This window comes from Clarias gariepinus, chromosome 8 (assembly GCF_024256425.1).
Source record: "Clarias gariepinus isolate MV-2021 ecotype Netherlands chromosome 8, CGAR_prim_01v2, whole genome shotgun sequence".
In the NCBI taxonomy this organism is placed as follows: Eukaryota; Metazoa; Chordata; class Actinopteri; order Siluriformes; family Clariidae; genus Clarias; species Clarias gariepinus.
Window position 1 is genome coordinate 36,170,033 of NC_071107.1, and position 14,298 is coordinate 36,184,330.

Genomic DNA, 14,298 nt, shown 5'->3' on the forward strand with positions numbered 1-14,298 from the left:
AAAAACACTTTTTATTTCATTTGTTCCTCAGGCCATGATAGACGAAGGTGCAGTACTTCATAAGAACCTGCAGGAGGCAGTGTCTCATAAGCAGCTTCTCAGTAACTGTCTGGGTCAAGAACTCACAGAGAAGCTGGAGAGGGATGCATCGAACACGTTAAAGGACGCAGATACATTGATTAATCAACTTCGCCAGACGCTGCAGGTGACTGTTTTATTTCGGGTGCAAGTGTACATAATAAATAATCAGTGAGTTTATGATGTGTTAGAGAGCATAGTATCTAATGTCTTATAATACCTGGCATACCTGGTGTATAAACACCACTCTGCATTTATAGTTACCAAGAAATATACTGTAGAGAGTGCACCACAGTTTATGATCCATTATAATGCCTGTTACGACACCTTATAATGCTTGGAAGTCACACATAACTTATAGTTATATTTATGTTTGGTTATAGTTAGTTATATGTTATATTATTTAGTATTTAATAATTTTGGCTTTATGATTTTAGCTGCATGAACACGTTATAATATCTTTTTTTGATGTTGTAACATACTGTGTATTTTGTAGCACAGCATCTGCACCTTAGGTCGTCATATAACATTAATAACATGTCACGATTCCTGGCAGACAGTTGTATAAGTGCTCATATTTAATGACAGTTGAATAACATTTCACCCTGCACAAGCGCACGACTTCAGATTAGATTGCATAACATATTATAAAATCTGTTCATGAGAATATAACATGTTACACAGGTTATGTGGCATTATAATGTACAGTTCATCACTCAAAAGTGCATGTCATTACAGGTTTAAGGGAAGTAAAAATTTTGAGCATGTTAAAAATCATAATGCGTTACGACTTTGGGTACAGAAAATAAATAGCACATTGTATACATTCTTTAGACATTCTGAAGCTCAATGTGTGCTCTATTACAGTACTTTATGGATACATGATACATAAGAAAATGTTATCGCCTTTTTTACTAGTTTATATGAGTAGATTCAGTGGTTTCTCTTAAAGTGTGTATGTTTCACTAATTTTGACTTTTTGTAAATCAGGATCTTAAGGAGGAAAGGATGAAAAATTCATTGTCCCTGGAAACACAACCCGGTCATTTGGTTTCAGAGATAAAATAAAATGAGTGGCATTATTAAAGGGTTTTTATATGACCTTCTGTTTTAAAAAACTTTCATAAAGAATATTAATTTTTTGTGCATTTCTTTGGGTTTTAGTCATTAGTCTTTCTAGTTTTGGCTTCTGTAGCTTTTTCACCTTTAACTGTCAGGATCAAAGACATTATTAAGTTTTTAAGTAGTTTAAGCTTTTTCTTTGTCATGGCATCCTGGCAGGTTTCCTGTGAATGGTCCAGAATGCTGGATGCTACAACAAAGGTTCAGCTTGATTGGTCAGTGCCTCAAGATATTTCTTCTACTCCAGTTGCTAGTGCTACAAGTTCAGGCATTGAGCCTTTAGAAATTATGCATAGAGACGCTGCCATGCCAGTTATTGAAGGAACCACAGAAAAGAAAGAACAGCCAATGGAAACATTAGTGCATGATGTTTTTCTGCTGAATAATCAGTCAGATGACGTGCTGACTACAGCACACGAACAAAAATCAGGAGGTGATGAGGCTTCCAGGACGACTAACAAAGAATTATTGCCAGAATCTCCCACTACAGAACCACAGCTGGTGACTGCAGTAGATGAGGACAGAGATGAATTTAAAACCGATCATCTGCCAACCACATCATCAACTATAACCTCTAAACTAGAAGAACACATTGAAGTCGCAGAATCTAAAAGTCTGAAAACTATTCGTGCTGATTTTCATGTTTTAGAAACAACAAAATCTGAAGAGTTCAAGAAAAACCTGAGCACGGCTGTCTCTTCAATTATGGACAGAGATCTCACTAACGAAATTTCAGAAGAGATAGAGTTTCCCACAGCAGACTGGTCACTGTCGGCGCTACAGTTTGACCAAAATGAACTTACGCCTGATGTTTTGTCTACCACAGCTTTGGCTGTGCAGCCTGATATAGTACCAGAAGTTGATGAATCTGCTATTGGTCCAGCAAAAGATGAAGAAAAAGTTGTGATGGAGATGAAGGGCAGGGAAAAGATGCAAGTTACTTTGTTTCAAGAAGTCCATGAGACATATGTTCAAGGAAAATCCATGGAATCAGTTGACAAAAATACAATATTTGCTCAGGTGCGAGAAACTGATGCAGCTGAACAAGCACATAGGACAGAGTCACGTACGTCTGATACCTGTGTACTTACAAGCGACGATGAGGACATGCCAAAAAAGAAAGTAGCTGCACTCATTCTCGATACAGACAGGGTACATATTCATACTGCTGAGGTCTCTGACTCAGCTAACGATAGTGAAAGGAGAATTGATTCGATTTCAGACACTGGCTCGTATATCCCTTTGTCTCAACAAGTGGAAAAGTTGGATACATTAGATGAAACGAGAGACAAATTTGACAGTCATGCCTCACTATATCAACAAAAAGTGCAAAATAAATGTTATCTTGTTGATTCCACTGGATTAAGTCAACCCCCTGATGAAAACATTGATAGAACTCTAGTATTTTCTGAGCTAATAACAGAAACTCAGATCTTAACCAGGAACAGTGAACCAAATACCTCACATGTTGAGAGAGAAGGAACCTGGACAGCAAACAATGGTCCACAGGAGGTCCAGAGAGCGATGGAATCCTTTGAACAGTGGACTGCGAATAATGGCCCTCGAGAGATCCAACGCAGGTACACCATCCTTGAAAGACGAGAGGAACTGGAGATGCATCAAGAGCCAGCTGGTGAGACAAGCGTGCCCGCACCGGATGCTGCCACATGTGAACCTGACAATGTAGTAACAGAGATTTCTGAAATTAAAGTTACAGAAGACATTCAACAGGAAGTTGGTAATGAGTCAGTTAAAACAGGAGAAAGTGGGAGCGTAGCACTGATTGCTAAACAGTCTGAGATATTAGAGACCCTAGGGGCATTACTAGTTCCACCAGTTAGAAGTAAACCAGAAAGGTTATCATTTACCACTGAAGACAAGCTAGTGAAAGAGGTGGATCAGGTGACTATGGAGGTTGAGAACACAAAAGCAGAGACAACAGTGAAAAGTGAGATGAAACCAACCCCACCAATCAGACGATCTAAGGACTGTGAAAGATTTTCAGTCAGTTCAGACATCCATTCTGAAGAAGCAAATCTTCCTCTACCAACCAGTCAACAACCCAAACATGATGAATTCCAGTTGCCACCTGCAGAGGTTCTTCCAACTCCACCAAGCAGAAGACATAAGGACAAGTTAGGAAATGAAAGACTTTCACTGTATCACAGTGATCAGCAAACCCCAGTGGAAAAAAGACCAGAAGAAAAGGCAGAGACTCGAGAATTTGAACAGGAGAAGACTCCACCGGTAAGGAGAAAAGTAATTCAGGCTGAAAATAACAGCATCTCAGTGGTTTCAAAAACCCCCGAAATGGAGGACACACTGATGAAACCCACGCCTCCAACAAGAAAGAGAGATAGCAGAAACCTGACAGATTCATTATCCGACAGCAGTGATTTGGACAAAACAAGGACAAAAGAGATGGCTGTTAAGGAGTCTACAGAAAAACCAACTTCACCAGTGAGGCGGAAAGCAAGCCCAGATCAAAGTGCCTTCATCACTCCACAGTTCTCCAAACCTCATCTAATGGAAGATATACTGGTAAAACCCACACCTCCAACAAGGAGGAAAGATAGCAGAAGTGAAAGAGACACCCTACCTAAAGAACTGGAGAAGACAGTGATGCAAGGAATAGCTTTTGAGGAGATTCTGGAAAAACCAACTCCACCAGTAAGAAGAAAAGGAAGTCAGATCAGTCTCATCCAGGAAATAGAGGACACACTGGTGAAACCCACACCTCCAACAAGAAGGAGAGGAAGTAAAAATTTTGGTGATAGGGCTTATGTGGAAATGGTTAGAAGAATTTCCAATAGCACCGATTTGGAGAAGGCGTTGACTCTCGAAGAGGCTCTTATTAAACCGACTCCACCAGTGAGAAGAAAAGTGTCAGGACAAACTGAAGACGACACTCTTTCATTGCTTTCCAAAATACAAGAAGTTGGGGAGAATGTAGTTAAGCCTACACCCCCAACAAGAAGAAGAGGTAGCAGAAATGTGAGTGACACTGATTTAGATAAGATCCTGACACGGGAGAAAGCTCTTGTCGACCTGCTTCTAAAACCAACCCCACCAGTAAGACGAAAAGCAGGCAAAGCCGAAAGTGATGGTATTTTGTTTGGTACTGACGTCCAAGAAATAGAGGAGACGTTGGTGAAACCTACACCACCAATAAGAAGGAGAAGTAGTGCTAACTTGACGGACAGATTTTCTGGCAGCTGTGATTTGGAGAATTCTGCTTTGGTGAAACCAGAAACAGCTGTTGAAGAGTCTTTTGTAAAACCAACTCCACCAGTGAGACGAAAAGCACATCGAGCTGAAAGTTATAGTTCTGTTGTTGATGAAATCAAAGAAGTGGAGGAGGAGACTTTAGTGAAACCCACGCCTCCAACTAGAAGGAGGGAGAGCAGAAACGTGTCTGACATGGGAGCTGTCAAAATTCCCAGTAATATTGATTTAAAGAACTCAGTGACACAGGAGAAACTTTTTGACGAGTCCCTTATTAAACCGACTCCACCACAGAGACGAAAAACAAGCACAGCTGAAAGTGTCCATTCCGTGGTTTCCACAACACAAGAAATGGAGGAAACTTCGGTGAAACCTACACCGCCATCAGGAAGAAGAGATAGCGAAAATGTAAGTGACGCGGTGGCTGACAAAATTTCCAGCAGCAGCAGCAACGGCATGGAAACAGTTCCAGAAGCCACTCCACCAGTGAAGCAAAAACCAATCGAAATTGAAAGTGATGCTCCTTTGGTGGTTTTTAAACCCCAGGAAATCGATGAGACATTGGTGAAACCCACACCTCCAGCTAGGAGAAGAGATAGCGAAAATGTCAGTGACACAGTTGCCTGCAAAACATCTGATAGCACTGATTTGAAGAACTTTGTGACACCAGACCATGCTGCTAAAGAGGCTTTTGTTAATACAGCTCTAGCAGAGGAACCCTTAGTGAAACCCACACCTCCAACATGTAGCAAAAATGTGGATGAAATAGTGCTTAAACAAATAGAGGGTGAAATATCATGCAGCACCGATTCAGACAAGACTGCAAAAACACAAGAGGGTGCTCATGAGGATGTTCTGGTAAAACCGACTCTTCTAGTAGAACAAGAAGTGAACCAAGTTGAGAGTGACATGTCCATTATTAATAAAACTCAAGAAAGCACACCTCCAACAAAAAGGAGAGATAGTAGAAATATGGACGAAGTGAGTGTTGATAAGGAGACTTTTGTAAAACAGAGTCCTCCAGTGGAACAAGAAGCAAGCCACGCTGAAAGTGATCTTTCCATCATTGATAAAACTCAAGAAATAGATGAGATGATGGCAAGACCCACAATTCCAACAAAAAAAAGAGATAGCAGAGATGTGGCAGAAGACGTACCTAAACTAAAAGAGAGCAAAATTTCTTCCAGCACGGATTTAGACAAGACTGACATGAAACAAGAGAGTGCTAATGAGGGACATCTTGTAAAACCATCACCTTCAGTGGGTCAAGAAGCAAGTCAAGCAGTTTCCACTATTGATAAAACTTACGAAGCTAAAGAGACAATGGCAAAACCCATAACTCCAACAGAAAGGAGAGATAGCAGAAACATAGATGAAGATGTATCTATTCAAACGGAAAGCCAAATTTTAAGCAGCACTGATGTAGAGAAGATTGTGACGACAGAGGGTGCTGACAAGGAGGGTCTTGCAAAACCAACTCCTTCAGTGGGACAAGAAGCAAGCCAAGCCATTTCCACCACTGATAAAACTCAAGAGGATATAATGGTAAAATCCACAATTCCAACACAAAGTGTTGATGAAGATGTACCTAAACGAACAAAAAGCGAAATTCCTAGTAGCTCCGATTTAGACAGGACACAAGTGAATGCGAGTCCTCAGTTGGGAGAAGAAGCAAGCCAAGATGAATGGGACCTTTCCATCTTTGATAAAACCAAAGAGTTGGAGGAGATTATTGTAAAATCCACAACTTCAGCAACAAGGAGAGATAGCAGAAATGTGGAAGATGATGTACCTAGAGAGAGTGAAATTTCTTCCAGCACTAATTTAGATATGACACAAGTGAGTGTTGATGAGGAGACTCTTGAAAAATGGAGTCCTCAGGTGAGACAAGAAGAAAGCCAAGCTAAATGTGACATTTCCATCATTGATAAAACTCAAGAAACACAGGAGATGATTGTAAAACTCACAACTCCAACAAAAAGAAGAGATAGCAGAAATGTGGTTGAAGATGTACCTAAACAAATGGAGAGCGAAGTTTCAAGCAGCACTGATTTAAACAAGACAGGGACAACAGAGGGTGCTGATGAAGAGAGTCTTTTAAAACCAACTCTAAGTACGGGACAAGAAGCTGGCCAAGCACTTTCCACCACGGATAAAACTCAGGAAACAGAAGAGACAATGGTAAAACCCACAACTCCAACAAACAGGAGAGATAGCAGAAATGTGGCAGATGATGTACATAAACAAATGGAGAGCGAAATTTCTAGCAGCACTGATTTGGACAGGACTGTTGCACAAGAGAGTGCTGATAAGGAGCGTCTTATAAAACCGACTCCTCTAGTGAAACAAGTAGCAAGCCAAGCTGAAAGTGACATTTCCATCATTGCTAAAATTCAAGAGATAGAGGAGATAATGATAAGACCCACATCTCCATCAAAAAGTAGACATAGCAGAAATGTGGATAAAGCTTTACCTGAACAAATGGAGAGCGAAATCTCAAGCAGCACTGATTTGGACAAGATGGACAAGACACAAGAGGGTGCTGATGAGGAGGGTCTTATAAAACTGAGTCCAGTAGAACAGGAAGCAAGCCAAGCACAAGGTGACATTTCTTTAGTCGTTTGCAAAACCCAGGACCCAGAGAAAACACTGGAGAAACCCACCCCTCCATCAAGTGCAGGTGGAAAAATGAAGAGCGATACAGTTTCTGAAGTTTCCCAATCTGATGTACAGGAGGCTGTGACTAAAGTAGAGCATAAATCTATCCAATTATCTTCAGTTCATACAGAACCTGTAGCTGAAACAAAAACAACCAAACCAACAGGCCTTGATAAGGATTCAACTACAACTGATCTCAATAGGATTCTGGTTGCCGTAGAAGAGCCACCAATCCAACCAATCCCACCAACCGGCAACATAGAAAGCACTAAGAGTGATGAGATCCTAGCAATCACTAAACAAGAAGAAGATAAGCTTGAGAAAGAGCTCAGCTCTGGTTTGGGAACAGATTCTACAGAGGGCCTGACCGAGATTGAAAGCATCAGTTTGGTTGAGGTAACAGCAAATTGCATGGATGTGAAAGATCTGCTTGGTACTGGAGTCTGGTGTTTGTTGAGTGATGCACATTGCCTGCATGATCTTTACTACATTAATATATCTTTTACCAAACGCACGAGAAGAGATATTTATGTAAAGAGACAGTTAGGTATCATTGCTGAACGGTATTTCATGTGGATATAAACATCTTTTATTCATGTATATAATGTTTTTGGTATGAACCACATTAGTGCCTGGCATTTTTTTATAGCATGCCATTAATATGTAGTATGTACAGTACCATCAAGGTCTTGCATAAGATATTAATATCCAGGAATTAGAGTGAAATGCTATTTAATATGTTGACCACAGAAAGTGACCATGGTCTTGTAAACAGATAAAGTGCAAAATAAGTGCTGTGTTGAGCAAGACGGCTGAAGAAAACTCTAGCAAAGATGAATCCACCTTTTAGGTGTTCATTCTGGAAAATTAAAGAAAAAAGAAATTATTTAAAGAAATACATATATATTTTTTTTAACTTTGGGACAACTTTGGGAGAGCTGGACTAATATAAAACATCAAAATGTTTTAAATATTTTCTCTTGAGTGATTAACAATATCTAAAATACTGTTTTTTTGCACATACTAAGTTTACTAATAATTCCATGATTTTTTTTGGGATCACATTTAATTATCTTGTATTTTTTAATTGTAGGCACAAATGCAAGATGGAGACAAATCAGAAATTCCTAATCAGGGATTGTTAGTTGCCAGAAGTATTGACGTGTCAGAGGCATTAAAAGAAGTTGAAGAAGAGGAAGAGGAACCACTTGGTGCTACCATGAATAATATTTTCGCTGAGATTGAAAAGATGTCTAAGACAAGACCAAATAGCCTACTAATTGAGGTATTGTTCATTTTACTACTTGGTGGCATGACAAGACTGCACAGTTAACATCAGATGTATCTAGTCTAATCACTTTATCACTTTTTGTGACCACAGAGCAGGCCTTATGAATATCCTCTGGACGTTCTCAACACCTCTGATGCTGATCTTGAGGCCCAGCTGAACAGGTTGGTGTTCTGCATCATGATGTGCCGTAACTGCCCTGCGGTACTCAACCCTACTGACATGGCCAAACAAGTAGAAGAGGCCGAGGTGAGTAAACAGGATAGCTGATCATTAGAGGAAGAGGAACATCAGGTTGTTTTATTCACATTCTTTGTATCTGCATTACTTGTTTTATTGTTTAGTCTTGCAGGCAGAGTGCTCAGAAGCAAGTTTCCCTAATCTCAAAGCAAGATCACGTTAACGGTGACGCTAGCGTGCTTGTCGTTGGCTCAGCCAGCGACCCTGAGGCTATGCAGCGACTGAGCTGCCAGTGGACAGAGGCATTGTGGGATGCATCTGGCACTGTAAACACCAAGGAGGCGCAATTGCAGCTAGTGATTGACTATGACAGACAAATGCAAAAAGCCAGAGCTACTCTAGAGAATCTGGCAGGTGAACTAAAGTCCTTGAAAATGTAAGTATTTGAGATGAGACCTAAGTGTAGGTCACTGAAGGCACATGGTATCATGAGGAAACACATGATAGTCTTCGGCCCCTTCCAACTGAGTGTTAGTAGCAGCCTTAATGTGGGAGCCCCCAAGTGATGGGGAGGAATTGGATACGACTATCCCCCCCCAAAAAAAAGATTTTTTAAACTGCTAAGAGTGAGTGAAACCTGAAACAGTAAATTGACTTTTATGAGATTTAACTTTTTGAAAATGTGCATATTTTTAGTGGTTTCACATGGTCAGATTTGTAATTATTCATTATTACAGTATGTATAATGACTGTTATTTATTCCTGTTCAAAACCAGAGATTCCAACTCGACTGCAGCTCTGGTTATCTGGCTACAATTTAAATTAATTACTGTATGTTCATCTTTCTATGACGTGTAACTGGACAAAAAAAAGAGTGTGAGATTCATTATGAGAATAAATCATAATTAGTGACATTTTTTTTTTTACCACTTTGTTTTTTTTATTTGCACTTTTGGGGAAATAGATTTATGTTCAAAGTCTTACATCTTGGAGAAATAGATTAATGTTTAAAGTTGTCCACTTACATAGACAATATTTCTTCAGATAAATTGTAATTATTCTGATTAGAGATTCCAATGTAACTATTTCCATGGACGCTGATCTGATGAGATGTGCATGAACATGCCTAAAGCATTTAATCAGAATTGAAATCATTCTTTTGCTTAATAAGAAGTGTTTAATTTGCAAGACGTATAACAGAAATTAAAAAAATTCCCAACTTGGAGGTACGCTTCCTTTTTTTCTCCTTACAAATCCTGCTCTCTGCGTTGTGATTGGTTACCGAAAGTCAGGTTCATCTATGATTGGTCAGTGAAGGTGAAGTACAAGCCAGTCAGTGCTTTTTTATTTGTAGGTAAAGACTGGTGAAGGAGTTGTTGTATAATGGTGTATATTTTATTAATATAATATTAATAATAGGATTATATAATCATATTATGTATTTATCCATTTTTAACGCATAGCAATTAATTTAGATTTTGTTTATCTTTTCCTGAAGTGTTTATAATTTTTTTTGGCTGACTCTGTATCTTGAAGCAAAATTTTTCTCCTATATCACTTAAGAATACCACGACATTGAGGCAAACTTGCAGGAAGAATAGATTTATTCCATCCAAGTGAAACGATCAGATGAAGTGTTTTTATGGCTAATATTTTCCTCTTGAATGGATGGTGAAAGATTTACACCACCCCTCTCATTCCCATTGTTAACTCATTCTGTTCTGATCGAGGACTAAATGCATTCTGAATGGGTTTTTCCCCCAATAATAATATTCCCCATAAACGCAGAATTCACTTACCGACCAAATCCTTATTACGTACAATCACACGTTATAGTGCTACACCATTTCATTCTATCCCTAACATTACTGAACTTCATTACTGCTCTCTCTCTCTCTCTCTTTTTTTGTAACCATACATCCGAAGGTGTCCAGTTGAAAGCAGCTTTGTTGAGGAGCAGAGACTGCGCTCCTTTCTAAGGACTATGGAACAGGAGAGGACGGTTCTTGGAGAACTGATCCAGACACATTCTCAGCTCTCACCCCACCTCAGCCAACCTGAGAGAGCAGCAGCACAGTCGCAGCAGGGCTCCTTGCAGTTCGAATGGCAGGCGCTAGAGAGATCCGCTGAGAAAACCTTGCATGATATCTGCGCTTACACCAAAGAGAGTTTTGACCTTCTAGAGGATATCAATATCTTAAAAGATCATATTGAGAAGTTTCATAAGATCTTGGATTTACCTTGGAGTTCTGCTGATCGCAGCAGCAAGAGAGCGCAAGCGATGATCGAACTCCGAGCTGAGCTTACGGCCGCCAGACAGAGATATTCCGATCTCCATCAACGCTTTGAAGCTCTCTCCCAAAGATGTTATTTCGACACCGAGCTGTGTAACATAAAGCAGGGCTTATGGTGTGTCAAAGATCACATGGATCTGATTAGCGAGGAGTTGGCTACGTCGATTCCGATCAGCAGCAGCACGTCCATGGTCAAAATCGTCAAAGTGGTAACAGAAGCTCTAGTTTGGGCCAAGAAGACGGAGTATGAAATTGAGACTAGGCAAAGAAAGGTTTCTCTGCTCCCAGAAGAAGTTCATCGGCAAATCAAGGACTTGAAGAAGCTGCACTCTGAGATGACCTCCAAGCAGACCCAGTTAACCACTCTGACCGAAGAGGTGACCCAGTTAATCCCAGATCTTGACGAACCCGATGTTCCTGTGGTGAATTCCTTTTTGGAGCTGTTGGCAAGTTTGTCCAAATCGACGGCAGAAAAACTAGCCGCGGCTATGGAAGAAATACAGCTCTGTCTCCAAACACGGGAAAAGATTTCAGAGCAGATAGCAGATGTGGATTCCTGGATTCTCTGCCACCTCCATAAGGAATCTCTGAGTCGAGAGGACTTTCAAAGTTTGAGCGCCGCAGATCTGGATCAAAGGTTACGCCAGAGTCGGGAGACACTCCGTGAGGCGGAAAAACACTCCGGGATTGCGGAGGCATTGCTGATGAACAGTAAAGACATTACCTCTGAGCTTAGCATTTCTGAGAACGCATGGCTGTATGACAAACTCAGCAAGCTTCAGGATGACATAAAGGGCATCATGAATTACGAGAAGTCCTCCATCCTCGAGATTACAGATATATTACAGAGCCAAAAGTTGTCAGAACAGAAAATGGCGTCTTTAGATCAGAAACTGAGAAAAATAACGATAGATATGAAAGGACACACATTTCCCATCACTAAGGACTCTCTGTCTGCCATCGAGCCTTTCAAACGCATGCTTGTAGAGCACAAGTTTGAGGTCGAACAAATAAACACTTCTGCAGAAGGCAGGAGTAGAGAGTTGCTGTGTGTGATCTCTGACCTCCATCACAAAATGAAGGCTTTTTGTTTTAAATCTCAGATCCACGAAAGGTTCCTCGGCCTCAAGCAGCGCGTTGAGGATCTCCGGGAAAACGTAGAGCTGTACGTCCCAAAGACGAAAGATGAAAGCGTTGGCAAAGAGGAACGCTATAAGATCTGCCAGTCTCTCCTTACCCAGATTCCGCTAATCAAACTCATGTACGATGAGGCATCGGATGAGCTTAAAAACATCTCTGCAGACCTTTATCCATCTCAGTTAACTTCTGAACAAGACAGGCTCAGACAAAACCTTGACAGTCTAATCACTTTGGAGATGGCTATCCAGAATAACCTTCAGATTGTGGAACAGGACGTTCTGAAAGAAATAAACTATCTGTCAGAGCAAAGGGTGGTACGTGGTTTTCTCAAAGAGGTTACTCAGGTGCTGGATAAGCCTTATGAGGTGGAGTGCGACCAGGGAGCTGTCGAGGACGAGCTCAGAAAGTTTCTCAAACTTAAGAGAAACGTTGAAGCTAGAATGCGAGTTCTGAAGGTTTTGGAAATCAAAAACAGACACGAGCGAGGGACTCGATATGTTAGAGAAATTGCAGATTTGTCCGAAAGAGTCTTAAACAACTGCGACCAAAGACTGGTAAGCAAGAACTGTCTGGAATCCAAACTATACTTTAATATTTAAAATTATATATCGCAAATTAATTTAACATTTTGTTCCTAGGTGAACCTGTCCAAAGCAAAAGAGTCATTGAAAAACTATTCTAGAGGAGTCCGAAGTGTCAATCAGTTCCTCCAGAGGACTGAATCCGTCCTCCTCCCGTCTCTGTGCTCACCGAGGAGCTGTTCAGAAAGGCTAAAGGATGTCCAACAGGCCCTGTCAACTTCAGACAAAGACTTCGAAGCCCATCTGTCCCAGATTCAGACTCTTGCTCCCTTCAGTCCCTTATTTTCAGGACAGAAGGTTGAACAGTTGCAACTTCAGGTTCTAGGCTGCCTTTTGGTTCGAATGTCTGCTCTTAAAGCCCAGGCTCAGCTGAGACTAGAAGCTTTAGAGAGGTACATAATAATCAGACAGGTTTCTTATTTTACTGTATGTCCTGGATTAGTAGTTCATACTGTCTATTGTCCTTTGTTATATAAGGTGCGTGAACCACCAAAGAAGCACACGTGCGTGCTACGAAGAGCTGTGCAGACGTGTCCGTGACTCTGAAACGACCCTAGCGGAGTGCGCCTCTAAAAAAATCACGTCTCAGATGGAAAGCCGTGACCTACAAGAGAAACTTAAAGTAAAGAAAGTGTTAATGATATGAATACGGTGTCATTAATATGTTATTCTGATGTTAACAAGCCAACGTTTGTTTGTTTTTTTCCTCGTGGTTATTCAGACTCTGGTCACAGAGGTCAACACCCTGCCGGGCAAACTGGATGAGCTGAAAGAATGGTGTCCAGTGCAGGGTTGCCGTAGCAACAGGGACGATGCTGTGAACTCCCTGTGGGGTCAGGTGGCCAGACTGCGACAATGCGCCAGCGATCTACTCACACACTCTGACTGGATGGGAGAGGAATGGATACGCATCGGAAAGAGTGTAAGTTAAATTATATATATCTGTAAAATAGCAAATGTGTAAGAATATATTGTATATATAAATGTAACATGCTTTGAGCAACAGTTTTTGTTGTAATGTATCCTTAAAGCAAATAATGTTAAGCGACGCGCAAAAAAGTTCAGAAGCTCTCGATTTAAAAAAGTGAGATCAGGTTCGATTGATCACATTGGACTGGATACAAAAACCTTATGAGAAACGGTACAAATTTAAACTCCAGTACAAATCTAAAGGCTTGATTTTTTTATTTGTATTATTTGTTCAGCGAATTTCAGTACAACATAAAGTCCAAAGTGCCTAAATGCCTAAATATAAAATAAACATTAAAGCAATAAACAATCCAAAAAACACAACAGCATAAAACAATAACAGACAATAACACATAAAAAAAAACATAAAGTAAAAGACACATTAATGTCTTGCTGCTAATTTAATAAAAAGCCTTAAGATTAATTAATATACATTAAAAGCTTTAATTTACATTAAAAGCCTAATCAATCAATCTACATTAAAAGCTAAATTAGGAAAGATGGCTCTGTTGTGTGTGGCTGGTTGTCTACCGCTGTTTGTTTTTTCATTGTGTTCATATTGTTTGTATCTTTTCTTAATGACTGCACTTCGCTGTAAACTTTAAAAGTTTCATGGATGAATCAGTGAGTCGCTCGGTCTGTCCGCTTACTGACGTCCGAAGAAACTCGTCTCTCAGAAAGTTCTCTGTTTATTACCAGACAAAAGACTAAGTTTTTACATGTTTGGCCAAACGCCTGGTGTCATGTAGGTCTGTTACTACAA

The 14,298-nt window shown here is 40.3% G+C and overlaps 1 protein-coding gene across 1 annotated transcript in view; it reads left to right on the forward strand.

Moving 5' to 3' along the window:
- Positions 1–14,298, forward strand: part of syne2b (spectrin repeat containing, nuclear envelope 2b) — a 138,479-nt gene that overhangs the window by 40,134 nt on the left and 84,047 nt on the right. Inside the window, exons 54-65 of the mRNA XM_053501692.1 lie at positions 32–205; positions 1,069–1,135; positions 1,358–5,301; positions 5,440–5,701; positions 6,320–7,479; positions 8,177–8,368; positions 8,465–8,620; positions 8,716–8,987; positions 10,478–12,539; positions 12,624–12,958; positions 13,044–13,188; positions 13,288–13,488. Coding sequence (XP_053357667.1) covers positions 32–205; positions 1,069–1,135; positions 1,358–5,301; positions 5,440–5,701; positions 6,320–7,479; positions 8,177–8,368; positions 8,465–8,620; positions 8,716–8,987; positions 10,478–12,539; positions 12,624–12,958; positions 13,044–13,188; positions 13,288–13,488 — 8,970 coding nt within the window. The remainder of the gene's footprint in view (positions 1–31; positions 206–1,068; positions 1,136–1,357; positions 5,302–5,439; positions 5,702–6,319; positions 7,480–8,176; positions 8,369–8,464; positions 8,621–8,715; positions 8,988–10,477; positions 12,540–12,623; positions 12,959–13,043; positions 13,189–13,287; positions 13,489–14,298) is intronic.